The following is a 26,246-nucleotide window of genomic DNA, read 5'->3' as shown; positions in this document are numbered from 1 at the left end:
GGGATCTAACGTAATCGGTAAGCGAGCCGCCATTGTAAGCGAGCCGCCACCTCCACCCGATTTCCATGACTAGGTGACATTCAAGCGCCTTTTTGCTAACAAAACAATTGCATTTCTATATAAAACTAAATACTAGGTGGATTAGGACATCTAACCCTAGTATGCCCCTGAATATGATAATTAGAACACTGCAGTGGCGCGCGTACGCGTGGTCCAACTGCAGGAAGCCCTGAATCTCTAGATACAGTATCTTGAGCTTCAAAGACCTGATTCTCCTGCTGAAATCATTCCTGGCCCTCCTGAATAGAAAGACCCTCTGCAGCAGTAAGCTGTTTAGTAGACTTCTTTTTCTTTTGAAGCTGTTTCTCATTTGCAGCTCGTAAATCACGAATTTCCTGACGTGCAAGAACTGCCTTATTTAAAGCTAACCCGCTGTATTTGATAATCTTGTCTAATCATACCTCTAAGGAAGAGATAGGGCTTTGCAAGCGTTCTCCCTGTCGTACACGTCTTTAAAGAAGCTTTCTTTTCACTGTAGATGCCTGCTTTTCCAACTGCCTAGTGGTGTAGGGTGTTTCAGGCACTGAATTAGTTGACCGACTGCCAGGTAGTGTAGGTGTATTCAGTTGAATATTCAGCTGGCTAAGCACCGTCTCTGGATTATATGGAACTAGTCCAGTAGCAGAGAAACCACTGCAGATATTACTAGTAGTATAGATCTCTGTACGCGCCTGAGGGAAAGCTTCAAGGAAGTCAAGCTTGTCAATATGATTAAACCTGAGGCATATCTTGGTTTCCACTAAGCGTCTATATGCATGCTTTAATAGTGAAAAACAGCCAACATCCAAAGACTGCAGGAGATACGACGAATGAGCAGGCATACAGATAGGAATTATATTATTCTTACTATATATCTTGTCAAACTGAGGTGTTAGATGACTGCCATGGCCATCAAGAACTAGAAGACGGTATTTCCCAGTCATACAACCAGTAGTTGCAGGAATAAAGAGATTCTTAAGCCAGCGAAGGCTTATTTCATCACTAGTATAAATGGCTGGACTAACTTTAATCCTCCAGTCGTGTGGTAGATCACTCTGATACCAGCCCTCTATATGGACCTTCCTCTTAAAGATAAGGCATGGTGGAAGGGCCCATCCAGAAGCATTAATACACTCAATAGAAGTAACCTATTCCCGATTCCCTGGCTGTACGAGAGGTGTTCTACTATAAAAATCAGCTCTAGTAACTATCTAAGCAGTAACTACTAGGCCCATAGCAAAGCCAGTCTCATCAAAGTTATAGATATCTTCAGGTACAATCCCATGCTGCATTATAGTGATTTGTATACGATCAAACCACTCCTTTATAACTTTAGGGTCTTCACATTGAGCGTGTTGATAGTCATATCGACGAGAAAAGTATGTCTTTACTTTATTATGCCGTTGGATGAAGTTGTAAACCTATTTCTGTCTAACTGATTAAACGGGTGTAGTGTTGCGTGCAGTAAGAAGAAGATTAGCCATTTCTCATACATAAGATGGTCGGGGAGGTGCTCCATGTTGAATAAGTGATAGTATCCATTGTATAAGCAATTTCTCTTTATTTTGAGTCATTTTATGGGAGTTGGCGCGTGTTTCCTTGCGATAATTACTTCCATGAAGACAGTCGCGTAGTGTTGAACGTGGGACATTATAGACCCTCACAGCTTTGGTAATTTGAGTAATTTGCTTGCTTTTTATAGCAGTAATTGCTAGTAGGATCCTGCCTTCTTGCTCAGCTAGATCTCTAGCATTTTGACGCGCTTTTGGAGGCATGGTTGGGGGTTGAATAGAGTGAGCTTTTCGACTGCGGGCAAAACGCGGTCAAGTGGCGGCTCGCTTACAATGGCGGCTCGCTTACCGATTACGTTAATCAGACTTCTTACTCATTCTGCCGGCAGTAAACACAAAAAATCATTATTGCCTGATGGCTGCTAATGCCCGCTGTAGACCAAGCACCGGCCAATGAAAGAAGGTGATGGTGTTAAAGCATCAATCAGTCTCCAGCTCTCACCAGCTACCAGCTCAATTTGACACATGCCCCTCATGAGACAATTCCATCCGAGACACATGCCAACCCCAACATGGCATCAATTTACGATCCAACCAAGAGGATTGCCCAGGTTACACAAATATTCACAACAACCCCCGGGGGTTCCGGATACGGAGGTGGTGAGGTCATTCCCGCCACAAGGTTCGGTGCGACCCCTTATAAAGCCACGGCATGGCGAGCCCCTCATATCAGAAGTGAGATTTGCCCATGTTCACACATCAATATTATCGAACTGAAGAAATACTTCAGAATGGTCCACCTGTCCACCGTCGCCAAAGAATCCCACGGCCACCGGCGTCAGCGTGAGGAACTCGATGCCCAGGCAGCGGCTGTGTCACCTTACGTGTACGGCACGCGCTACGCAATTGAAGAGCTGCCCGAGCATACCATGTCAGAGCACGAGATGCCAGCCTCGGTCGCATACCGGATGATCAAGGATGAGTTGAGTCTCGATGGAAATCCTCTCCTCAAGTAATGCCTCCCTCGTCTGTGATTGAACAAAAGTGACCGTTGCAGCCTGGCAAGCTTCGTCACCACCTACATGGTAAGAGGCCGTCGAGATAAGCCAGCGCCCACTGACTCGTCCTAGGAGGATGAAGTCCAACAGCTCATGTCCGACGCCATGAGCAAGAACTTCATCGACTACGAACAGTATCCACAGACGGCTCACATCCAGAACCGCTGCGTCAATATGATCGCTGGCTTGTTTCATGCGCCCACTATCAACGACCCCACCAATGAGCAGGACGCCATCGGCACCTCCACGGTCGGATCCTCCGAAGCCATCATGCTCGCCATGCTGGCTATGAAGAAACGCTGGCAAAATAAGCGCAAGGAAGCTGGGAAGGACTGGTCGCGTCCGAACATCATCATGAACAGCGCGGTGCAGGTCTGTTGGGAGAAAGCAGCGCGGTATTTCGAGGTCGAGGAAAAGTATGTGTATTGCACAGATACCCGATATGTCATTGACCCCAAAGAGGCGGTGGATCTGGTCGACGAGAACACGGTGGGAATCTGTGCTATCCTAGGGACAACGTATACCGGACAGTATGAGGATGTCAAGGCCATTAATGACCTGCTGGTGGCTAAGAATATCGACTGCCCGATTCATGTCGACGCGGCCAGCGGCGGCTTTGTGGTGCCCTTTGTCAACCCCGAGCTGGAGTGGGACTTTCGTCTGGAAAAAGTCATATCCATCAACGTCTCAGGGCACAAATATGGCCTGGTGAGACAGATCACAACGTATTGGTCTCGATGCGGTGCTGACCATGACAGGTCTATCCTGGCGTCGGCTGGGTGTTCTGGCGCGCCCCAGAGAACCTCCCAAAGGAGCTCATCTTCAACATCAATTATCTGGGCGCCGAGCAGGCCAGCTTCACGCTGAACTTTTCCAAGGGCGCCCCCCACGTCATTGGGCAATATTACCAACTGATTCGGTTGGGACGACACGGCTTTCGATCCATCATGACCAACCTCACGCAGATCTCGGACTACCTGGCGGCGGAACTTCAGAAACTGGGTTTCATCATCATGAGTGATGGTGGTGGTCGCGGCCTCCCTCTCGTGGCATACCGATTACCCGAGCAGGAGGACCGGCTGTACGACGAATATGCTCTGGCCCATGTGCTCCGTCGTCGGGGCTGGGTGATTCCGGCATATACCATGGCCCCCAAGAGCAGTCAACTGAAAATGATGCGGATTGTGCTGCGCGAGGATTTCAGTCTGCATCGCTGCAACCTGCTGGTGGAAGACATCCGACTGGCGCTAAAGACGTTGGAGGAGATGGACGAGACCATGATCAAGCGGTACAGCACGTAGGTGACCCCCCGGACGACGGACATAAACTGACATGAGCAGCTACATCCAAACCCATGCCACGCGCGGACCCCAAGGTCATCCGGTCTATGGAAACGAGCAGCATTCCCTCCAGGGGAAGTCGGGGAAAACGCATGCGGTCTGTTGAGCCGGTTTACTCTGCAGCTGCCTATGATGGGTCACACCCTCTACCTTGTATGTCATTAGCTATCAGAATTTGTCATTGCCAAGTCATCAGACGAGGGCCCTTGCTCTTGAGGCTGTCAGCGGTAAGCAGCAAGGATGTGGCCTGTCGGTTGGGAACTCGCATCAACCGACGGCAGTCCAACAACTCGTGCCTCTGTCAATGCAGCTGCCTACCCCCTACCCCCTTACGTATAGCCTAACCGTCGCAGGCCGGTGGGCCATAGCGAATATTCGATAGGCCGCGTAGTGCGCTCCACGGCCCCGCAGGCGGACTTCTTCGGTGCATGAACTCTTGCCCGTTGCTCGGTCTGTAACCCCACCGTTCAGGAGTAACTCCGATGAAGTAGGTAGAGTAGAGTAGAGCAGTATAACACATCCATTATGCTTTAGATCCTACTTTGATTCCATTTTGTATTCCGTCGCTTCGTTTGGCAGCAGATTAGGCTCCCATCGCTGAGGTCACTCTGACATACTCTGCATCCCGAGCCTATCCTCGAGCCTCGCCCATCGCACCTAATTATTGGAGAAAATAAGCGAGACCGCGACCGGGTTGGGGAATATGATAGACGACCTGTCATGTCCGTGGAGGTCCGAGGTGGCATTCACCGCGTCGAGGGCCGCGTTAGGTTTTGAGTTCTCGGGTGGCCAAGCCAGTGCAGCTGATGCATCACATCCGAGACATTCAATAGTCGGATTGACAATGCAGTAGTCAGACTCTGACTATCAATAATCGCGCCACCACTCACGGGCCTGTCAATCCGGGGTGTCCTTTGCCAGCTAACCTATCTCACTAAGCTTCGCGACTATACAGCAAGCTTACTTTGAAGTATTGAACTCAACCATCAAGTACTGAAGCCTAATCCTCCGATTTTGACTGACCGCTACGATGTTACTGACTGATATGGGTTGTTGGATGTTATCGTTGGAACTTAATATAGATCATATCTTAATCAGAATGAACTTGAACATGACCTCCGTATTCCCCGGCTTGTCGACTTTACTTATGTATCCTTCTCTTCTCTCTCGCTAGACAGCGATCCCAGTCATCTGCCTCCTAGCCAGCACCACCATGGCCAACCCTATCTGGCTGACCGTCCTGGTCTTAACCCTAGGCTTAACCCTACACGTCCAAGCCAAAGACGTCTTCGCCCACTTCATAGTCCGCGCCCCTCCCCCCCACCCCTTCCCCCCTAAACAAACCCCCCTAACAACCCCCCAGCTAGACAACGGCGCCAACTTCACCCAAAAACACTGGAACCGAGACTTCACCGCCGCCAAATCAGCCTCTATCGACGCCTTCGCCCTCAACACCGGCTACGGACCCTCCAACACCTACGCCCTCCTCAACGACGCCTTCACCGTCGCCGCAACCCTCGACTTCAAACTCTTCCTCTCCCTCGACTACTCAGGCGACGGCCACTGGCCCCCCGACCAAGTCATCAAAATCCTCCAAAACTACACCTCCCACCCAGCGTACTACAAAATCCCGGGAACCAATAAATCACTCATTTCCACCTTCGAGGGCTATGAATCCCTCAACGACTGGACGAATATCAAACAGAAGGTACCGGATTTGTTCCTCGTTCCGGATTGGTCGGCCCAGTCGCCGGAATCCCTAGTTAAGGATAGTGTGGTGGATGGATTATTGTCGTGGGATGCGTGGCCGTATGGTTCCGATGCCATGAATACGTCGGCTGATGAACGGTATATTTCCGCCCTGAAGCGCGCGGATAAACCGTACATTATGCCCGTCTCGCCGTGGTTTTATACCGATATGGTCCGGTATCATAAGAATTGGGTATGGCAGGGTGATGACCTGTGGTCTGTGCGCTGGGATCAGGTGTTGGATTTGGAGCCGGAGTTTTTGGAGATCCTCACGTGGAATGATTTCGGGGAGAGTCATTATATTGGTCCTTTGCATGAGAATGAACTAGGGATTTTTGATTACGGACAGGCGCCGTTTAATTATGCGGCGGGGATGGCGCATGATGGGTGGAGGGATTTCTTGGAGTTTAGGATCGGGGAGTATAAGAATGGGAGTGGGAAAGGGAGGATTGGGAGTGAGGGCGTGGTGGTGTGGTATCGGTTGACGCCGGGGTGGGCGTGTGAGGCGGGTCAGACGACGGGGAATGCGGTTAGTCAGGGACAGAGGACGATGCCTCCCGGGGAGGTGTTGACGGATACGGTGTTTTTTGAGGCGTTGTTGGAGAGGGATGCCACGGTGGAGGTTAGTATTGGGGGGGGGAATGCGTCGGTGGGGTGGAGTGGGACGCCGCAGGGGGGGAGGGGCGTTTATTATGGCCATGTGCCCATGGATAATCGGACGGGCGAGGTGGTGGTGACCCTGTCGAGGGATGGGAGATTTGTGGCTCAGATGAATGGGGAGAGTATTACCACGAAGTGTCCGGAGAAGTTGACGAATTGGAATGCGTGGGTTGGGAGTGCGATGGCGAATGGGACGAATGCTACGACGTCAAGGGCGTCGGTGGAGAAGTCAGGGGCTGTTGCAGTGTTGGTGTCGGGGGGGAGAAGGGGGTGGTTCGGAGTGTGGCCGGGGTGGGTGTTAGGGTTGGGGTTGGTGTTGTGGGTGGTATGAGTGGGGTGGTAGAGCTGGATAGATGGTTGGTGTTAGAGGTGTTCTAAATACGGTAATATCTAATATATTGGACTGGACTGAATCATGAATGAGCTTGTTTCGAGGGGCACGGAGAGATATTAGGTTCTGGGCATTAGCGGCTGATGCCGACGGGGAGAGATAAAGAGAGCTTCCGCATGCGGAAGGTCATTGAGTCGACGTCCAGCTTTTGGGTCGGCTTCGGGTCCCCGAAGGCCGTGCACGAACTGTGGGTGTTTTTCTTCACGCTGATGGGTCAGATAGACGAGTGCCGACGAGGACCATTAGCTAATCGTCTCAAACCCTGCAAGGTTTCATGTGCTCGTGGTGATCGTCGTCGGGGAGAATCCTCAGCCTGGGATTAGATAGGACTATTACTATTGCAGGTGCAGATAAGCGAGATCTGACGAGGCTATGCTGTGCAGTTACCGGTCTAGGTTGGATCATCATTGCACATGCAAGATTACATGTGTCTTGCCTTGCTGCTCTTGCTGATTCTCGTTGTATGAGATGTGCCATCATCTCACCAGTTTATGTCCAAGGATGTGACACTGCCACTCGGTCAAAAGGATGTAGGCAGTAATCTCATCCGGGAATCAGCACAATGCATATCGTATGATCCGTGCAGAATCATCTAGAGGCTCTTTGTGACCTGCCTAATCGGACAGGACTGACTTCTCCCCGTGTCTATTCCACTGCCATCACCAATAGGAATCAATGCCAACCCATTCTGCTGAGGATGAGCTTTCCATGCACCCATCAGCGGCCGAGTTCAAGTCTATGACGCATCTATCAAACTCTGTTTGCCACATCACGGCGTCCCCGACGACCCCGATGGCCTAGGTCCACCACAACTGCTGGTCTGGGGTTCGGCCGGGCCCTTGTTGACCTGCACGGGCTAGACTGCGTCTAATAGGGTTTGACAGCTGTGGGTGTCTCCACGGGCGGGCCATCGGGGCCGACGGTGGCGAGGTCTAGACCCCACGCGACAATCCTCGATAGTTTCGTGTCCAGGGCAGTATAAAGATTCCCCTGACCCTGCCCTGAACTCGACCAAGACATCAACAAACACACAACTTCCACACCCCCTCATGCAATAATACTTGCTTCTCGCTTTTCTCTCTTCACGTTAGAAAGCAACACCATGGCTGGTCTCGAACTTCCCCCTTCCTTGATGCGCCAGGCATCGCGCACCAACTCTCGCATCCCTCCAATTGCTCGTCGCTCCGTCTCTCCTTTTCCCTGTCGCATGGCCGTCCTCTCCCGCGACAAGTTGCAAAAAGAAACCTCTACGAAAAGCCCGGACCTGCGCCGGTGTCTAGCTCATCAACGCCTCTTGAATCGGTCGATTGAAGCTGCTCAGCACGATGTGCGCAGCCGGATGGCATCATACCAGTTGGAGGATGATGACGATGAAATCACACCTTGCAACCCACCCGCCGAGGCGACCGCTGTGCCTATCATCCGGGTGCAGATCACCAATGCCGTGCGGGCGATGGTCAAGCGTCGCGCAGCGGACCAGAAAGAGCTGGGAGGCGGGCTGGCCCGCGTGTCAGCTCACTCGGAAAAGCCCAGCAGCACGAAGAAGAGCCTGAGAAATGTTCCACGGGTGGTGTTTGGACGACGCCGGTGGGCAATGTATGGGCCACTACAAGCGGGGGTGGTTAGCTGATACACCTATCGGCAACCTCATCACTTCCTCGCCCATATACCTTCTTCCACAAGACATCCTCCCTATAAACGACTTGACTGATTGTGACGTGCTACGAGATATGATGGATCACTGTATATACTGCCTTCTGATCACCTTACTATTATACATTTACATTTTATTATATTATTTATACCATAAACTATCCATATTCCCTGTAAAAATCATCCGCCCCACTGATAACCACTAGCCGCCGATCCTCATCTGCACGAGAATTCTGCACCAATCAATCCCTTCACTTTTTCCGCATCGGGGAATCTCGCTCCACCGCATCTCAGCTGACTCACCACCACCCCATCACCTCCAAAATCCATATCTCCTCCCCATTCACATCCCATCCCATCCCATCACCACTACCAAAATGTCCACCACCACCCTCCCAGAGGGCTGGCACATCCCCCTCACCCAATGGTTCACCGTGCAACTCATCACCGCGACGACAGTGGCCTTCACATCAGCCTCATCCCCACTACGCAACGCAGCCGCCATCCTCGCCTTCGCAACCGCCTACTCGGTACAACTCAGCGCACAAAAATACCTCCCGGGAACGCGCTTCGGCGCCCCAATCGTGGCTATGTGCTGGATTAACGTCCTCAACGCAATTGACCTGCTTATTCTCAGTCGCGCATCTTACGAAGCACAACAAGAATATAATGCCAATTCCAAATCAAACCCCAACCCAACTACCTCGAAACCACTCCCACACCCCGGGCCAGGACTAGCACTAGCACTAGCACTATGCAAAAGATACATCTGGTCCCTCGCCCTCACATTCAACTACCGCCGCATCAACACCCCCTGGCAAATCCGCTCCTTGCCACATTTCAATCCCGACCAGCCGGGTTACATCCCAACAAGAACCCGCTTCTTAGTCACCTCCGTCGCGAAACTTATCTTCTCCGTGGGGATCGTTCATATATTCACTATAGAAACATCAGACCTCTACCTCAACCACGCAGTCAGCCATCTGCCTACTAAACCGGGGGAGATTCTTTTCCCGTTTCTGTATCCTAGTTCTGCGACGCTGGGATGGAAAAGAGATCTTGTTTTAAGGGTGTTGTTTACTCTTTCGTTTGGGGTCGTTGCTCGGGCGACGATAGTAGCGGGGTATACCCTCTTCGCTGTGTTGTTCGTGGGAAGTGGATTGCATCAGCCGCGGATGTGGCCCCCAGTTGAGGGGGGGATTTGGAATGAGGGGTGGTGTTTGAGGGGGTTTTGGGGGTACGTATCATCCCTTCTCTTCCTTCATCCTCATCTTTTTCGTATCCAATTCTGGTTTTATTTATTGGTAATACCCACCTACGCATCTAGTAATACTAATGAATATGGACAGAAAATCATGGCACCAAACCCTCCGCGCTCTCCTCGTCTCGAATGCAGATTTCCTCTCCTCATCGCTCCACATCCCCATCCCATTACGAACCCCCTTCAGATTCATCTTCTGTTTCTTCGTCTCGGGGATAATCCACCTCCTTATGGACGTTGGGTTTGGGGTGAGCATTCCTGAGAGTGGGGCGTTGTGGTTCTTTAGTTTGCAGGTTTTGGGTGTTTTGGTTGAGGTGTCTGTGGGGAGAGTTTTGGGGAAGGGTTTGGGGGATGTGGGGATGTGGGTGAAGAAGGGAGTGGGGTTTGTGTGGGTGGGGGCGTTTATGCTCTGGAGTGTGCCCGTTTGGGTCAATCCTATTTTGGTAAGGTTGTTTGCTGATGGGGTGAGGATGATGTCTCCGTTTTTGGGGTTTGGGGGGTGGGTTATTTGAGGGGGGGTGGAGTGTAGGATATGGGTGGTGGGTGTGTTGATATCTTATTTAGAGTTATAATGATGAGTGATATATGGGTATAGATGCGGGGGGGGTGACTACAATACAAACAGCACACGGTGAATATACCATTAGGGCAGGGGCAAGCTACGCAGCATCCCAATCCACCCACGCAAACGTATTTAACAAATCCAAATGGGGATACTCATTCCCCACCCAATTCTGCAATACCATATCGTCCACTGTAGTCGGGGTGCATAGCGATGCCGGCATACTGAGAATCCGATCCAGCGAACGGCGCAGAATCCCCTTGATTTGTCCCTTGGCGATGATGTCCGAGCTGGATGGTTTCAACCAGTCGAGAAATGCGACGAGTAGACTGAGGTTTTGGATGATGTCGGAGCGGGGAAGATCGAGCATGTAGGTCGATGGGGAGGTGGCTTGGCGGAGGAGTTCGAGACAGAGGATCCCGCTGCAGGGGACGGCGTAGGACATGGCATATCGATTCTGTTAGTAATGGCAGGGTGGATGGATGGGTGGCTTACCAGCCAGGAAAAGTCGCTGTGGTTCTTGAATCGGTCTTTATGTTTCCAGTATTTCAGCGTCAGGTCGAGCATTTCGTGGCTGACGTGGATCAAGGCCTGTTCGGAGACGACTTTGTGGCGTGTTAGAAGACGTTCCAGAATGAAGAGGTTGAGAAGGTAGTCGAGTCGAACGAGAATCCGGAGGAAGATTAATTGTCCTGGGATATCGGCGTCGTCGATGTATTCTTGTTTGAAAGCGAGAGCCTCGGGGAATTGGGCTTGGATGTCCATTGCCTCGGTTTTGAGTCGGCTGATTTGTTAGCAGGGGACGTGGGTGCGAGGAGGAAACGTACAGGCATGTCTCTACAGCAGATTCCGTGATGCTGTCCTGCGAGGTTTCCAGAACCTCCAGCAGCGCTTCTCGATTCCTCGCTAGCATTGTGCGCGCGCGAAGCACCGTCGTCGGATACAATTCCCGCTCTTCGCTGCGGTCCCACCCATTCGAGTCCAGCTTGATCACCGCGTCGGAGAGACGGTTCGAGAGGATATCCTCGTCGCTTATTTCCAGCGGCAGCTGTGTCGTCGAGTATTGTCGGGTCAGTAGCGGTGGTCTTCCTGTGAAGGTGGAAATGACCTTGTCAAAATTATAGATCGACGCGTAGATCCGTCTCTTCAGCTCGTGCTGGAATGACACCTCGTTCCAATCTGTGGAGAGTTCCCGGTGGAGACCAATGGATGTCGTGATGGCGACGACATCCCCGTGTTGTCGCCAGCATGAAAGACCTGTTGATCAGTGACGTTCAGACCATTGGGGGTGGGGGCTTACTCTTGTCACCGCTGGCGATGCTCTCGAGGATATTGTGCTTAAACGCCATGTGGACGAAGAGAATGTTGATAGCACCCAGCTGGCTGCACAGGTCCAGGCAGATGGATGCGCACCGTTTCAGATGCACCATCAATTCCTTGGGCCCCTTGACAGAGTGTCGCTGACAGTACCGGGTGATGGACTCATGCTCCACCGACAGCTGCGACGCCGCGGACGACCAGTACGTGAACAGCGTCCCCAGCAACTCCCAGCGCGTTCTCCTTCCAGAGAAAGCCTCCACCCAGCGCCGTGGGTTCTGTTCCGCCGGCAGCGAAGTCATGCTAGCCTCTGAGATACGCTTCGCAGCGCCGATTAAATTCTCGGTCGTGCGCGACCTCAACACGTCTCGATACTCATCCCACATCAGATCCAACGCAACTCGATATGCCGGTCTAAAACATGCATCCATAATATAGGTCTGGTGACCAAATAGCAGATTGCTAGTATGTTCATCAGGCAAGTTCTGTAAAATCTGCACCCCCAATTGAAGCAGTCTCGACGTGATCGCATTATTCCCCTGGGCAGGCGACTGAGCACCTTCATTGGTATCTTCGCCGGTCGGAGTCCGCAATGCCTGATCTACTTCGAATCGGTCCCTGTGCTCCACAAACACGGATGCGAAACTCGTGGGTCCCAGGTACTCCGCGGAGCTTTCGAGAATGGGCGTGGTGGATTGTGCGCCCGGACAGGTCTTGGTTGCCACCTGGTCGCTTTCGCTGCCACTTAGAATGTCTGGTGTGCCCTCTGGCGCGCTTCTGGCGCGGGCTTTGGCCAGGGGATTGGCCAGATAGACGCATTTCAAGGATAGTCTGCGACACCGCTGACAGGCGGGGGTCTCGTGGTCGCAGGCTAGCTTGCGGCGGCGACAGGCTTCACAGGCTGGCTTTCGGCCATTTTTGCGCCGCAAATGAGGCATACTTCGGATTCAAGGTGGAGTTCTCGGAATCGTTGGTTGTGTGAATGTTGTAGAAACTCCGTAGAGGGTGGGAGTTTGTTGGAGCGGGCTCGGATTCGGATTCGGCTTCGGAGTGGATGACACCATCGTCTGACGAGCTACTGCCAGAACGGGACACGAGCTAGTAAGAGATATTCTGTAGATGCCACTGGCTGGGCGGATAATTGAATAGTTTGTAGTTACGATGGCGATGAAGATGGCAAAAGGTAAGGTGGTACGATGGCACTGTTGCGAAGGGCGATGCGGAAGCGGAACAGAGCAAAACAAAAACAATGACCAGACTGGGGCTCGATCCCAGGACCTTATCGGTGTTAACGATACGTGATAACCAACTACACCATCCGGCCAATTGATGGGAGATATCTTAATACTTTGCTATATGAGGCAAATTAACGTTTCAGTTACCTCTCAAATCCTATTAGTCATTGTCCTGTAGTTGAGGGTCATGATCGACAATCCTTCATGAATGGTAACTGACAGCCTTTTTTTCTTTGCCAAGAGAAAAGAGACTCAATTGGCTGGGTTGCTGATTCCGCCCGGTTGGATTTCATTGTGTGGAGAAATATATATTTCCAGCGAGTGCCTCCCTCCGCCCTCTTGTGATCAATAAAGGCGTTTTGTCCCATAGGAGAAAGAGAAAAAAAATAAAAAAAACAACCGACCATCATTGTCTAAATTTGGTAAAAAGTCCTCTGTTAATTTGATATTAATACATGAGAGTAAAAACATAAGACACTAAGACTTAGAATGTACCATTGTAAGATGCTATTTCAGCCAAGGCTGATTTGCATTCGGTAGCAATTAGCTGTAGATAGTAATCAGCAAAGTGGGGTTCTATCTGAAAAAAGTACTCTGCGCAGAATCATAATATGCTTCCCAACTGTCAGATATCTTGTGAGAGGATAAGGGAGTGGGGGTAAGTCTGCCATCAGACAGCTTGATGGTAGGTCAGTCAGAAGAAGTCACCAGTAATAAGAGGCACTGGTCAAAGAAGTCAATGCCCGTTCAGAATCCAGTTCTAGCAAGTAAGACTTTCTGCCAAGCGATACCACAAAATGATACCACCAGAAGTTCTCCTGCGCGAATCTCAGTGCCGTCGTGAATTCCCAATAGTCAGGATACCAGCCCGCTGCTTCCCAATCCAGAAAACCTGAGATACGCCCTTCATGTACCATGATATTATGGTGTTGTAGATCGCCATGTGTAAAAACAATATTGTGGGATTTCTCATCCATTCTTCTAGCACGGTGGAGAGCCTCGTTGTATGCCATCTCTGATGGAAACCCGCCCAACCAGGCAGGCTCTCTTAGATAATCGTTAAGTTCTTGCTCCGACTCAAATGGACCAGCAAGATGGTTAGGCACCCGGACGCTTCTAAGAGGCGTACCTAGTAGAGAACATATTCTGTTTTCACCCCATGGGCTTTTCCATTTTCGTATTGTTTTCAGAGACTGATCAAGTTGTTGGAGCACCGCGTCTTTATCTTCATCGTTGAACGTCTCGTAAACCTGGCCTAATTCTTTGCCAGGCACGCGGGTCATCAGAATAGAAATCGGTGCATGAGGAGAATCTGGATGCTCTCCATAACAGATGACTCTTGGAACTGGTAGACCAGCCTTTCTAGCAACCTGCATAGTTAGTACTTCCTCTATTCGAGTACCGTCGGACCATTTCAGGATTAATCCAAAAGGAAGTTGAGCAATTTGATTATCGTAGGCAATTCCGACCCGGCCACAGTATGACCGAGAAAACCGCCTTAGGTATCGATGGATGATGCCCCAAAAGCGACGAATCTGTGGGTGAGCTGGCGGAGAAATAGGTGGGAATAGAATCCGACCATGTGAAACTTGGAAGGAAAAAACGAGGAAACCACCATTGCCCCATTTTGACTATGTTGTTAGAATTGACTCTTGCCCGAGGTTGCAGGCTGCTATTTAATATGTGAAAAGGCGGTGGCCTTTGCTCACGATGGAAGAAGCCCGCAGCATCACGTGGCTCACCCTGACGTAAGCTACGAGGGCCTTCTAGGCGCCGTATTGCAATCTATGTGAGTAACTATATGATTTGTAGATAATGTAATTGTTTCTACAGATCCATGGTTCTGGGGCTCTATGAGGCTTCCAGCTGAGTCCTTCCAAGTTCCAAGGTGTCCGTTGACCCCATAACAAATACTCCACCCCTCCGGCCACTACTCGATCTGCCGACAAACGATATTCCTAGTGGAGTGAAGATATGATCTCGCAGATATTGCAAGCCAAATCAGCCAAATCAACAATAGCCAAAACTATCCCATACATATCATGACTTTTCATCCCGTCATGTAACATCGGAGCAACCATCACTGGCCTCCATCCAATCCAACAAGCTATCCAATCTACCTAAGTATACTGACAGGTCGCAGACATATCATCATATCATATCGTATCACTCATTCTCCAATTCGAGCGTAATGGTCAAGGACAGAACAAACGTCGTCAAAATAATCTGTCAATTAGCACCAGTCACACTGACAGGTAATAGAAGCTCACCAAGCCGATCATCACGCCAATGCAATTCAACTCCCACCCCCCCGCATACACCGTCCCCAAAGCCACCACATTCTGCTGCTTCCAGAAGCGATAGGCGCCCATAAAGGCGATCAGGATCGCCACGCCATAGCAGCTGACAGCCAGGGGAATACCCACCTCGTAGAACCCTAGCGCATTATCGGGCGACGCCAAGTGCTGGAGACGGAATAACTGGGCGATCAAAACGCCCTGCATGGCGACCATGACCGAGGTGCGAATGTAAGCTAAGAAGGTTCGTTCCAATGCTAGTAGTAGTGGGTGTTAGTGAGGCTGCCTTCCGATTTGCCTGACCGTGTTGGCCTGTCTGCACGCGCCATCGCCACGTGAGATTGCGCCATTTTCCTCGACGGTCACTGGTCAGATGGTACGAGGGCAAGCTATATACTAGTACGGAGTACGTAGTATATAGTTATGGTGCACACGGAGTATATAAAGGACGTCTCACCGAAATGATCCCGGTTACTCTTCTGAGGCACCGCCAACACCACATTTCGCGTCCAGAAGCGCCGAATACATCCCCAGAGCCCCTTGCTTGTTTCCCGACTGGTATGGACGGTCCGCGACACCGTTCGCTGAGTTCGAATTCGATATTCTCCCGAGGAAATCGACTCGGTGGAAAAGCCCGCTTCGTCGTCGTCCTGGGTGGCAATTTCGCGGAGCTCGAGAGCGTCCAGCTCGCTGGTGGTGTCGTCATCGGCGGAGGACTGAGCGGCGTGCGTGGGAGCCGGCGGTGTTGGTTCATCGCGACCGGTCGCCGTGGCGGGCTCCTTGCCGGGCGCAAATTGAGGTTGATGCTCCTGGTGGTCGACCATGGTGTGTCTCTAGCTTGGACAAGGGGAATTGTGTAACATTTCGGGGGATGGAAGACGATGCGGTGTGAAGATGTGTCACCGTTGGCTGCCCGGTTCCTTCGTTGTTGGCGGCGGATCCCGTCCGGTTGACGCCCGATCGATAAGCCCGGCGCTTATCTGATGGACTCGGCAGCTGGCCGGCGGCATTGTAGTATTTGGTGGTGTCTACATTGGATCTATGTAGTATGTTACGATTGAGGATCATGTTCACTTTCCTGGTGACTCCAGCTGGATATGACGTCATATGCTAGGCTGTGAAATCAGTCGCCGATTTGCTTTCACCGGCACAATCACATTATCACATGCTAATCAACTCCACCATCTACCCCAGACTCCACTCATGACCATCAACTCTACGAAGGAACTAGGCCATATCAACCGTCACCCACTCCTGCTGCTGCTCCCCAAACACCGCCATGCCCGGCCGAGACACGCTGTCAAACAACCCGGCTTTCACAAAAGCTTTTCCTGGCGCCCTCGGAGACAGGCCGTACACCGGACTATATCAGTCAGATACACACACCCCTTTAGGGTGAGGGTTTACCCACCTTGCACAATTGGAGCAGAAATGGCGCTGAAGGCGGTTAGTTCTCTTCAAGAATAGCACATGGGATCAAGCTCACTTGGACGATGTTGCCCGAAGCGGTATTGTGGTCATTGTACACCTTCAATACCCCGTTGGGATCCTCGACTTTAAGGTCACTTTCATCGACAAAATAGTTGATGGAGAATGCTACATGCTGTAAGCATGCTAGCAATCATAGCAGAGGAGAAACTTACCACCACTCCCTCCTCTTCGGCAGGTGGAACTGCGAGTCACGTTAATTAGCCAATTTCTCCAATTGATACCGACAGGGCCGTAATACCAGTGGCAAATGACGCTCTTCTCTGGCTGCTGGGCCAGAGTAATAGAGATGTTGCCGCAGTTACAATGGCCGCTGTAGGACATGATGGATGTAGATAGTACGAAGCTCACTTGCTGGACGGACAGGGGTGCAGCGGTGCGGGGATTTAAGAGCAGTGCCAGGGGCAGCTGAGGAGAGAAAGTGGACCTGATCCACTTGGAGATCGGTGAAACAGAAAGCTAAGCCTCCGTGTCAGCCTGGAGGACGTGGGGGCTGTTCGGCGGTTTCCGTCAATAATAATAATCAAACCTATCTAACAATCTGATTAGGTTAGGAGTACGTCTCAGGATGCTCAGCCGCACTGCGCTAGTTTCATAGTTCAGGGCCTTGCTGACTGTCACTATTCGTTGCATCTACTTACCATTAACATGCTAAATTTTCGTTAGAAGATTGTAAACACACTGAAATCAACAAGTCAATGATAGTACTAACTAGGGTCTGCTGCGGGAGGTTGCTGGCTCTACAGCTTCTCATTGGTCCGTTGTTTGTGGCCAGATCCTGCATTCTTATTGGCTCCTTGAATCAGTAGTCACATGAATCTCTATATATTGCTAGCACTTACCGCTTCAGCCTTAGAGAAGGGGGGTCTGGAGGAGTTAATGTCTCTATATAGATTCAGGGTGGAGCTCTGAATCAATTTATGTGCTTAGCCGAGTCCTTTCGAAGCGCTTGATTGGGCCCTCCACGGCCGTTCAGATTATCTTTAGTTACATGCTTTTGAAAACGCGTTGCGTGATGCTTACTGAGGCGCTTCGCAACGCCTTGGACTGTGGACGGCTGTCCGCAGGCCTGGACCTAGTATGCAACAGTCGGGACTGCCTCCCAGAGCAACACAATCCAGATTCAATCGATCTTCCTACTTGCACTACAGGTGACCGGTCCACTCCTCTTCATGTGGTAATTGCAAAGAAAAAAAAGCACCAGGAACGTTGCCCTAACACGCAAAACAGGGCTCTGGGACCTCTCCAAACAAAGCCTGATAAGATAGATAAGCATGGAACCTGAGTATCACCGCGAGGCTCGCCAGGACGAAGTCCAATAGATTCGAAGTCGCAGTCCTGAAGATAATTGTGTCTGATTCCTGTCAAAAACTTGGGAAAGCTCCCCACACGACGGTATGCAGAATTCTCGGAAGAGCGAGTTTACGTAACAAGCCGGATGTGTGGCAGCTGTAGAGAAATGCGAGTATCTGCTCTCCGTAGACTCAGTCTCGAATATTATATCTCAGAGCCGAGCCAGTCCAGTCTGACGTTCAAGATCTTCAATCAGTCGAGTGGACTGGTTATGATCTTGAGACCCCGCCGTTTGGGAATTAAGAACCCGCAGACCAAGAACTTTCTTCCGACGTCTACTGGCCCTTGAGTCATCTGCATCTCCGCTCTGTTGCAACTTTCGCTTGCCTTTGATATACCCTACCATCTGGCGTAGAATGGTCGGAAAGATTCGATTCAGGACACACCACAACACTCCCAACGTGACCAGAACAGCGATGACAGCGACGACGACCGCATGTTTGACAGCAATTTGCGGGGGCATACCATTCATGCTAAAGATGCTAACGGCGAGGTCCACAGGAAGAAAGAATACTGTTACGTACGTGAAGAGCGTGATGTTTCCCGCTTCTTGAAGGGACTTCTTCGAGCGAATGGCGTCCTGTGCGTTAGTCACCCGGACGATGAGGAATTCAATTCGCGCAGCCATGGCTTTGATTGCACGCACATGATCCTCGCACTGGATCATTTTCTGCTTGATAGCTTGGCGGTATTTCTGTTCGTCATTCCGTGTCCAGCGGGGCCTTCCCCGGCCATGTGAGCTCTCCCTCCGTTGCCACTGGTCAATCAATCCCTGGAGTCTCGCGATGTTGTTCTTGAGAAGGACCAGAAGCTGGAAAGTCTCGCGCAGCTCCCGTGGCTTGCGGTCTTCAAAGCTATCTTTAGAGAAATATTTTCCCCCGGGTCAGGCGCGCCCGACCCTGGTCCTTGCTCAATGAGGACCAGAATCGGGTTCATACGGCGGCGAACAGTGTCCAGAATGCGGTTGAACAAGATGATCTCCAGAACTTTTCGCTGCTGCCAGTGTGTTTTCTGAGACCGCCGATAGTTTACAAGTGGGTGATACTGCTCGTCCGCAAAGCTATGGAGAGCATGACACGTCCAGTATCGGTCAAAGAAGTCGCCAACAACTCGAAAGCTAATCACAGCATCCACAAGGTATGTGTCGCTTCCCAAGGTCCGGCATGCCTCAGCTCTGAGCTGCCGAACAGGGGACATCGAGCCATCTTTATATGGTATTGCACTAATCTCTCCGGATCCACAGAAGTGGAAGAATCGGAAATGAACTTCCGTGACCCAGCTGTTCAAGGCTGGATCCGTATTGTCGGATAGGTAGCTGGCTTGAATATTGGCATGGCGCTCGAAGAACTGCGCCATTTGTACCCGCTCCAGTTCGGGGATGTAAGATAGCATATGGAGGCAGACTGGCAGTCGGGAGATCTCAAATAAATGAAGCGTTTCTTGTGGTCCATTGCACACCGCTGTATCTGGAAATAGTGCCAGAAAACGTCCAGGTCATCGAAGTCACAACAATGGGATTTCTCATCCGCCGACCATTTTCGTTGTTTCCGACCCTTGCGGATGTCGTCAACAGTTATGTGGCATCTGCCCGCGAATGTCGGCACGTTCCTGCCGGGCCTTGAGAACCCCGCCGTATCCATAATCTTTTCCATCGTAGGTGGTGCCTTCTTATATATTTCCCACATGGTGTCGTCAAAGAGCACCGGCTGAGATTCGAAGAAGTCAGGATACTTATAGAGCCATTCCTCCGGTACCTCCACGATATTGCTCCAATCGTCAGGTCTCCCATACGGATTCTGTCTCTTGAGGATTCTTTGGACCGCAATGGTTGTGCCATCTCCTTGGGAAGTCCCAGTCCTCTGGAGGAGTACATCATGGGAATTGGGGGATCGCTTTCTCTTTATGCTTTGGTATGGTGTAGCCTTACGAAGTGTCGCAGAGGATCTCTGCGGCTGTACAACGCTGGGATGTCTCTCTACTTTACCGGTATCGCCGTATTCTGCCTCGTCTGCCAATGAATCAAACCTGACCAATCCACAGAAGGTACGCAGCAAAATGTAAGGTATCTCGAATCCAACATGGAAGTAAAAGTCTCGGAAGCGCTCTCGGTGAAATAGCGTGGGTTCCTTGCTGAAAGCATCGAGTTGGCCTGGAAAAAGTCCATTATCCGATGACGAGCTCAGGAGAATCTGTATCGCATGAGAAAGCATTTCTGATGGGGAGAAACTCCGATCCAACTGATGTCCCCGTCTCGCCATCTCAATTGCCAACCCATAGCGTAGAGGATTATCCCACTGGCTCTCATTACTGCTACTGTCGTCATGGTCAATCTGGACATCAATGAGCTGTGTCCATAAAGCCTCTTCACCGGTAAAAAATCCCCACTCTGCCCCGTAATACAAGATAGTGTCACGAGAATGCAAGAGGAAGCGAGTCTCCCGTGTAGTGCGGGTGACACTCAACATGCGCTTCCGAATAACATCATTCTCGATTGCGAAGCGTCGTAGGTTCTGTCGACGTAGCTCTTCCGCGGTAAATCTCAAGAGTGGCTCTGAGTTGGACTTTCTGGTTTCCTGGCGAGGCAGGTTATTTGCGACCCTGAGAAAAACAGTCCACGACGGGTCGGGGTTTTCATTATGGGTCTGCCTGACTTCATCAAGAAGCTCCTCGAGGCTTTTCAATGCCTTCCATATCCAGACTTGATCACTAAGGCGATAAACAGGGATCTCCGAGTCATTCCGGTGCTGCCATGTCGGTGAAAGATGATTTTTCTTCTTGGCTAATTCCCGGAACCATGTCTCTGCGAACCTGCCTAGATTTACGCACACGAAGGCCCGATCATCCGCGTCTGGGAAGGTCTTCAAATACTCAGTGGCTTTAATGATATGACTTGGCATGTTCGCGGGGCTATCCGCTGGGAGGTCCGTCTTGTCGATATCTTTCAGCCGCTCACCATCGATACTCACATTGGATGAAACGGCTGCCGTAGAACCCAATTTGAATACCCACTCAAGATGTCCTTGGCATACGGCATGTATTCTGCAGCGGACTTCCGGCACGCTGCTGAGTTTCTCATGCATCTCCAACATGAACATGAAGGCGAAGCTGCAGATCCATTAGAAGGCATCCGAAGTGAAAAGAATTAGCCTTTAAAGTGAAGGGGAGACACACAAGCTCCCGGATACGCTCACACGATGGTCACCAAAGTCACCACATGTCAGAGCTATGGGACCTAATCCGGCCAGTGATCGCCTTTCTTTGCTTCGAAGCAGGATATTTTCTATCTCATCCGTTGCATCTGCCGTGATTGGTGGATCTTCATCATCTAGAAAGGCGGGTGTTGACGGAGGACTCTCTTCCAACGGGTTCGGTCTCAATGGTATGCTGCATACAGACAATATATGTTCGAGATTGCGAAGAAAATGCCTGGTCAACTCTGGGTCTGAGTCAAAGTGTGTCCCAGTATTTCGGGACACGGAGGGCACAAGATCGACGTCCAGATCCTTCCAAGGAGTGACGTAGGACGTCCAGTCTCCTCTCAGTGAGCACATCTGAAGCTTGAAGACGACAGTTATTTCCGCACTACCTGTCTCGTCAAATTCGTATGTGATAGGGATTGGTTTGACGCCAGATTCTATCTCAGTCTCCCAGATCAGCTCTTGCGCGATCCCGTTCTTGAAGCAGCCCATAAGTACAGAGATGCGTTTCTGGTCTTCTTCAAGGTCCGGCCGATCTTCCATGGCCGTGAGGTGCACTATCATAACGTAGTGGAAAATTTTTTCTTAACTCCCCATAATCCAAGTCTTGGTAACACATGTTTAGGTCCAGCTCTAACTCGGGGGGGTGGGAGTAGCCGGCCTTTGCAGTGACGTGTACCTGCTGTACGACCGTGTCATGATGGCACCACAGCTTTACGGTCAAGTCAAACCTCCTATCTATGGAATATGTAATCTGCGGCCATCGGTCGTCTAAGAACTCGACGCTTGAGGGCTCAAGAAAGATCGCATCTTTGATCCGTAATCCAAATCCAGTGGTGGGGAGCTGGGCAGTGTCTAAGAATTTGAGCGCACGCCAGTAGACATACAATGCTTCAGGCTCTTTGCTTGGTCCTATTCCCAGCATGCCCGAGTGGAGACGGCTGGTCGGCATTGGCCGGCAGATGCGTAGCAAGGAACCGTATGGGCTGGCACTGGCCGTGGTGCCTCGGTCCCCGAACGACATATACGGGGCACCTCGCTCGGTAGAGGGTGTGTATCGCCAAAAATTTTCCTGAGAAGAGGGTCGAGGTGTGGCGGGGTCGGAAGTGGTCGTTGTGGACGAGTCCCGACGCGGGGCTATTGACGTTTGGTCAATCAATCAATCCTCTGGAGAACAATAACCTTAGTTAGGACTCACCGTGCACGACGCTCCGAAATCGAGCATCATCCTTTTCTGGTAGATTTAGGAATTGGAGTCGCTTCTTTCCCTCGCTGACTGTTTCCATGGTACTTCTGGGTCCGTTGGGGAAAAGCCGGGCGTGAGGTTGCGACTTGTGCAATTTCGATAAACTGACGGATGGACAGTCACGGTTGTCAGCAACGACCCATCTTATTTCCCCCTTGTTGCAAGCTTTGTTTTTTGTCTTCGGAAGACGAGATCCCTGTGCGACCATCGGGTTGGTCCGTTGAAGCAACAAATCCTTGTTCCATGCCCCGCACGAGGCTGGCTGCTGACGTGTTTATCGTGTTCCTCACCCCCAGCAATACTTCAGATCCAATGTACAACAGCCCACCCCGTCAGTTGTTGAGGTCATCATGGATAGCTTGCCAGTTCCCATGAAAGGACAGGTGCCGCTCATGGGGCCGCTCCGGGCCGGTCTGGTCTTTCCATCAACCAATGCATCTTCATGCGAAGATACGTTGCAGGCAGACTTCAGGAAACCGTGTATCAATGTCTGCAACATGATCACTCTGACAACCTTTATAGCGTCGCTGCATTGCAGTGGAGAGCATCCCAAAGACTACGACTCTAATTCAACGTCCTGTGGCGAACATCAACGTCAACAAAAGTTCAGTCAGTTGCCACATCGTAAGTGCCCGTGTCTCAGGTACAAGGCATTGGTCCTAAGGCCCTGCGGTAGCATGGGTGTACCCTGGATGGTTTGGTATACTGTTTGCCACTGTTCGCCTCGATTGATTCCCACACCCAAGGAGCATCATCCAAAGGCTCCTTCAAGCGGTTCTTCACGGCTCCAGCTGAGCGCTTTCAAAGGGCTCAACTAAGCATTCAAAAACGCAGTACCTGATTCAGACGTCGGACCTGAATCTACGTAGAGATCTGGTTCAGACCGACCCGTCTGAATATGCGTTCTGGGGAAGTCCATGTGACGGGCGAAGAAGCCGGATGGCTCCACCGACCTCCCGCATCACCTGACCAATCATGTGACCAGTTCTCAGCAGGTCCCTAAGAACCTTCCTTAATTCCTCGGAAGCTCCCCTCCCTCCTCCCTCCACCCTCCATCCATCCATCCATCAATTCACCACAACCACCACCAAATTCTGCATCCTATCCACTCTTGTCACTCGTGTCACCCAATACATCCTCCATCCCCCATGGCCGGGGCACAATGAACTCCTTCCCTTTCTCCGCGGCTCCCCAGTCACATCTGTTCAAATGGTATGCATACCTGAGTAAATCCCTATCTCCATTCTCTCTCCATAGTTCCAGTTATTGAACAGAATGTGGAGAGTAAGATGATCAGAGTCATTGCAGATAATGCTCATGGAGATCTTAGCGCCGGGGGGGAAGAGGGTATCAAGATCACGGTGTGGAGATGGACGGACAAGGTAGGTGGGATGAGCTCGTGATGAAAAAGACTTCCTTCCTTACACCGTGGGGTCTATGAAATACGAGACATGGCTTGTTCGGATGCATGTTGCTCGCTATGTCTAAGTCATAGTGTCATGTCATTGGTTTAGACGTATATGATGCTCTACATCCCCCACTCGCCAGCATCTCATTCCGTCTTGAGTGCTTTGTTCTCGCTCTACCGCAAGATGGTTAGTATCGCTCTCCATTTTTGGATTATCGAAGATAACACTCAAAACACAAAAGAAAAGGAATGGACAGACTGACCTCCATCAAGCCGGTCTCATCAGTAAATCTGCCATGGAGACACCCGCAGCCGATGGTCCGGACATGTCCGGGTACAGGAATTCGGTCCCGAAGGCTGCTGGGTTGGGGAAATTCGCCATGTACGCTGAATTTGGTCAGTCTCAGACGTATGTTGCTTGAGTAGGCAGTGATCTGTGGATGCTACCGAGTCATTTACCTTCGTAAGAGTCCCAGTCAAGTTGGTCAAGCGGCATCATGGGGTCCTGGGGCGGATCGAATTGCGAAGGGGCAACGGTCGTGGAACCATCTAACCGGAGTTCGGATGTTCTGTTTAGTCCCAGCAAGGGACCCAGATGATCCACCACCCGTCGGGCTTCCTGCGACACAGCGCTCGAGCGTAGCCAGAGAGGATACGTGCTGCGTAGCAAATTATGCATCTTCAACCCGGTTTCCGGGTCCAGCGCGACGTCAGGCCGGGTCCTGGTCAGTTGGACGTAATAGCAGAGGATGCTGATGCCGAGGAGAAAAACGGCCTGCAGACGCGACGACATAAACATCCACCGGACGGGATAGAGCAGCCCATCGCGCTGTGTTTCTTCGTCCACGATCTGCTGGAATTCGAGAATCTTGATGGCCGCCTGGACGCAGGCACTACGGGAGAACTTGTATTGCGTATGGCAATATGTCAGTGTGAGGTACTTCCGGTGAAGCCAGATGATCTGCCGCTGGATGGCGAGTTGGAGCAACACGCGATGCATAACAATCTGCGGCGGTACCATAAATGACTGGCTAAGGGGCTGCCAGCGAAAGATCGGGGGCAGTGACGCCTCCGCTTCCTGCAGCTTTCGGTCGAGGTTCAGAATTTCCGGGTACGGGTGTTCCCCGGTGTCATTGACGAGGTCACTGACCAGCCCATTCATCTGGTCGATCCGGCTCTTGGCGAGGCTGTATAGAACAGGAGTCACTTCAGTCTCGGGTCGCGAGGGAGGCAGCTCAACGGTGGCTTCGTCAAAGTCCGTGTCTAGTAGGTTGCGAGGCTCCGTGGTGTCATAGTGCTGCAACTTTAGAAGGCGAGGCAAGGCCATCTCGCTGGAGAGTCGCAGGTCTAGCTGCACGATGACGGCCCACACGCGCCGCCGCATCTCGCCAGCAAACGGGGTGATGTTGGTGAAATTCTGAGGATCTCGATGGTAGCCTAGACTTAGGGCCAGCTGGACGAGCATGCCTTGCACCAGCCAGAGCCCAATTTCGCCGTCGTTGGACAGGAACATCTCGCTGGTCAGATAATTAATAAGGGCTTCCAGAACATAGTCCCCACCTCGGGTATACTCGCTGAGGACGAGACAATGGATGGTTTTTTCACGAAACAGGTTAACGCGCATCAGTGTTTCTGGGTCGGCTGAGTCCTCGATGGACTGCTGATACTGCGTGGTGATGCACATCAAGGTGAACAGCAACCCAATCCAGGGCAATGATGTCGCCGCCGGCTCCTGCCAGAATTTCTCGTACTGTCCCTTCCAGTAAGCCAATGAGACAGGAATGAGTGGACAGGGTTGTGTACCTCACGGAGAAAGCGGCCACGGTGAAGAATTTCAGGGATCACCCCCTGTGCATTGAAGTACCGGGCGACCATTCGATCCACTACCGGCCGGACGGGGATGGCAGCCAGCAAATCGGCCTTGGTGTCGTGGACGGGTTCGTAGAGCAGACGGGGCCCAGGACTGGGACGCAGCACATGGCCGCTCACCAGCATCCGGGCCTCTTCTTCCTCGTAGTGCTCTCGCAGCTCGGAGATGCTATCGAGGACGGCAGCCCAATGGACGCTCCCAACGTAGTTGGCCCCATGCGAGTGCAGTCGCATGCTGCCATATTCCGAGGGTGCGGGAGATCCTATCCGCTCTTTGCTCTGCGGCAGCGACGCGTGCTTCAACCCCGGCACCAGCGTGTCCTCATCTCCTGCTGCCTGTTTGGGTACTTCCCCGAGCCTCTGTGGCGAGATAGTTGGCGTCCCCTGGAAGGAATGCACCGGGGAATCGGTGACCAGATCATCCGAAGGCACGGTTGATCTTTGCTGCTGCTGCTGCTGCTCAATCAAAGAGCGCACCAGCGATTCGAGCTGTTGAATGCGATCGCCTACACTAACATTTTCCTTGCGTGTCACGTCCGACCGATAGGTGCAGGAAAAACCGATGCCCCGATTTGTGCAGGTCTTGCATGGTGACTGTCGATCACACCGGAC

General features: G+C 51.5%; 10 protein-coding genes and 1 non-coding gene across 11 annotated transcripts; 4 read left to right on the top strand and 7 right to left on the bottom strand.

Annotated features, from left to right (window-relative positions):
• Positions 1 to 2,341: 2,341 nt before the first annotated feature.
• On the top strand, positions 2,342 to 4,054 carry BO94DRAFT_470494 (glutamate decarboxylase; the record flags this gene model as incomplete). The annotated part of the gene is made up of 5 exons (XM_025608337.1): positions 2,342 to 2,562; positions 2,608 to 2,635; positions 2,681 to 3,316; positions 3,367 to 3,905; positions 3,949 to 4,054. The coding sequence occupies 5 exons, from the start codon at positions 2,342 to 2,344 to the stop codon at positions 4,052 to 4,054; spliced, it is 1,530 nt and encodes a 509-aa protein (XP_025465372.1).
• Positions 4,055 to 5,161: 1,107 nt separating this feature from the next.
• On the top strand, positions 5,162 to 6,776 carry BO94DRAFT_602028 (glycoside hydrolase family 71 protein; the record flags this gene model as incomplete). Its single annotated transcript, XM_025616404.1, has 3 exons — positions 5,162 to 5,251; positions 5,312 to 6,627; positions 6,725 to 6,776. The coding sequence occupies 3 exons, from the start codon at positions 5,162 to 5,164 to the stop codon at positions 6,774 to 6,776; spliced, it is 1,458 nt and encodes a 485-aa protein (XP_025465371.1).
• A 961-nt stretch (positions 6,777 to 7,737) lies between these two features.
• Positions 7,738 to 8,526, top strand: BO94DRAFT_496269 (uncharacterized protein). Its single transcript, XM_025609285.1, has one exon. It carries the CDS (start codon positions 7,851 to 7,853, stop codon positions 8,376 to 8,378), a length of 528 nt encoding a protein of 175 aa, XP_025465370.1. The 5' UTR covers positions 7,738 to 7,850; the 3' UTR covers positions 8,379 to 8,526.
• Positions 8,527 to 8,760: 234 nt separating this feature from the next.
• BO94DRAFT_625910 (wax synthase family protein) lies at positions 8,761 to 10,174 on the top strand (the record flags this gene model as incomplete). The annotated part of the gene is made up of 2 exons (XM_025617316.1): positions 8,761 to 9,638; positions 9,751 to 10,174. Exons 1-2 carry the CDS (start codon positions 8,779 to 8,781, stop codon positions 10,172 to 10,174), a joined length of 1,284 nt encoding a protein of 427 aa, XP_025465369.1. The 5' UTR covers positions 8,761 to 8,778.
• A 51-nt stretch (positions 10,175 to 10,225) lies between these two features.
• On the bottom strand, positions 10,226 to 12,509 carry BO94DRAFT_536986 (uncharacterized protein). Its single transcript, XM_025612167.1, has 4 exons — positions 11,525 to 12,509; positions 11,052 to 11,481; positions 10,720 to 11,008; positions 10,226 to 10,672 (listed from the first exon to the last, which is right to left on the bottom strand). The coding sequence occupies exons 1-4, from the start codon at positions 12,477 to 12,479 to the stop codon at positions 10,322 to 10,324; spliced, it is 2,025 nt and encodes a 674-aa protein (XP_025465368.1). The 5' UTR covers positions 12,480 to 12,509; the 3' UTR covers positions 10,226 to 10,321.
• Positions 12,510 to 12,791: 282 nt separating this feature from the next.
• On the bottom strand, positions 12,792 to 12,865 carry BO94DRAFT_t215. The gene has a single exon. It is a non-coding gene; the product is annotated as a tRNA-Val (tRNA).
• A 615-nt stretch (positions 12,866 to 13,480) lies between these two features.
• Positions 13,481 to 14,426, bottom strand: BO94DRAFT_567382 (kinase-like protein; the record flags this gene model as incomplete). Its single annotated transcript, XM_025614628.1, has 2 exons — positions 14,366 to 14,426; positions 13,481 to 14,322 (listed from the first exon to the last, which is right to left on the bottom strand). The coding sequence occupies exons 1-2, from the start codon at positions 14,400 to 14,402 to the stop codon at positions 13,481 to 13,483; spliced, it is 879 nt and encodes a 292-aa protein (XP_025465367.1). The 5' UTR covers positions 14,403 to 14,426.
• A 172-nt stretch (positions 14,427 to 14,598) lies between these two features.
• Positions 14,599 to 15,945, bottom strand: BO94DRAFT_536985 (DUF202 domain-containing protein). The gene is made up of 3 exons (XM_025612166.1): positions 15,531 to 15,945; positions 15,047 to 15,330; positions 14,599 to 15,002 (listed from the first exon to the last, which is right to left on the bottom strand). The coding sequence occupies exons 1-3, from the start codon at positions 15,895 to 15,897 to the stop codon at positions 14,943 to 14,945; spliced, it is 711 nt and encodes a 236-aa protein (XP_025465366.1). The 5' UTR covers positions 15,898 to 15,945; the 3' UTR covers positions 14,599 to 14,942.
• Positions 15,946 to 16,191: 246 nt separating this feature from the next.
• On the bottom strand, positions 16,192 to 16,904 carry BO94DRAFT_536984 (GFA family protein). The gene is made up of 5 exons (XM_025612165.1): positions 16,803 to 16,904; positions 16,717 to 16,745; positions 16,560 to 16,669; positions 16,485 to 16,510; positions 16,192 to 16,436 (listed from the first exon to the last, which is right to left on the bottom strand). Exons 1-5 carry the CDS (start codon positions 16,883 to 16,885, stop codon positions 16,301 to 16,303), a joined length of 384 nt encoding a protein of 127 aa, XP_025465365.1. The 5' UTR covers positions 16,886 to 16,904; the 3' UTR covers positions 16,192 to 16,300.
• A 1,161-nt stretch (positions 16,905 to 18,065) lies between these two features.
• BO94DRAFT_587506 (uncharacterized protein) lies at positions 18,066 to 22,397 on the bottom strand (the record flags this gene model as incomplete). The annotated part of the gene is made up of 6 exons (XM_025615830.1): positions 18,066 to 18,760; positions 18,853 to 19,317; positions 19,371 to 21,019; positions 21,086 to 21,668; positions 21,727 to 22,248; positions 22,310 to 22,397. 6 exons carry the CDS (start codon positions 22,395 to 22,397, stop codon positions 18,066 to 18,068), a joined length of 4,002 nt encoding a protein of 1,333 aa, XP_025465364.1.
• Positions 22,398 to 24,216: 1,819 nt separating this feature from the next.
• BO94DRAFT_520669 (fungal specific transcription factor domain-containing protein) lies at positions 24,217 to 25,868 on the bottom strand (the record flags this gene model as incomplete). The annotated part of the gene is made up of 2 exons (XM_025610122.1): positions 24,217 to 25,515; positions 25,569 to 25,868. 2 exons carry the CDS (start codon positions 25,866 to 25,868, stop codon positions 24,217 to 24,219), a joined length of 1,599 nt encoding a protein of 532 aa, XP_025465363.1.
• Between the last annotated feature and the right edge of the window lie 378 nt (positions 25,869 to 26,246).

The sequence above is a fragment of the Aspergillus sclerotioniger genome (genome assembly GCF_003184525.1).
Source record: "Aspergillus sclerotioniger CBS 115572 chromosome Unknown BO94scaffold_21, whole genome shotgun sequence".
Classification (NCBI taxonomy): domain Eukaryota; kingdom Fungi; phylum Ascomycota; class Eurotiomycetes; order Eurotiales; family Aspergillaceae; genus Aspergillus; species Aspergillus sclerotioniger.
The sequence above is the reverse complement of the archived record's forward strand: the minus strand, read 5'-3'. Positions and strand labels throughout refer to the sequence as shown.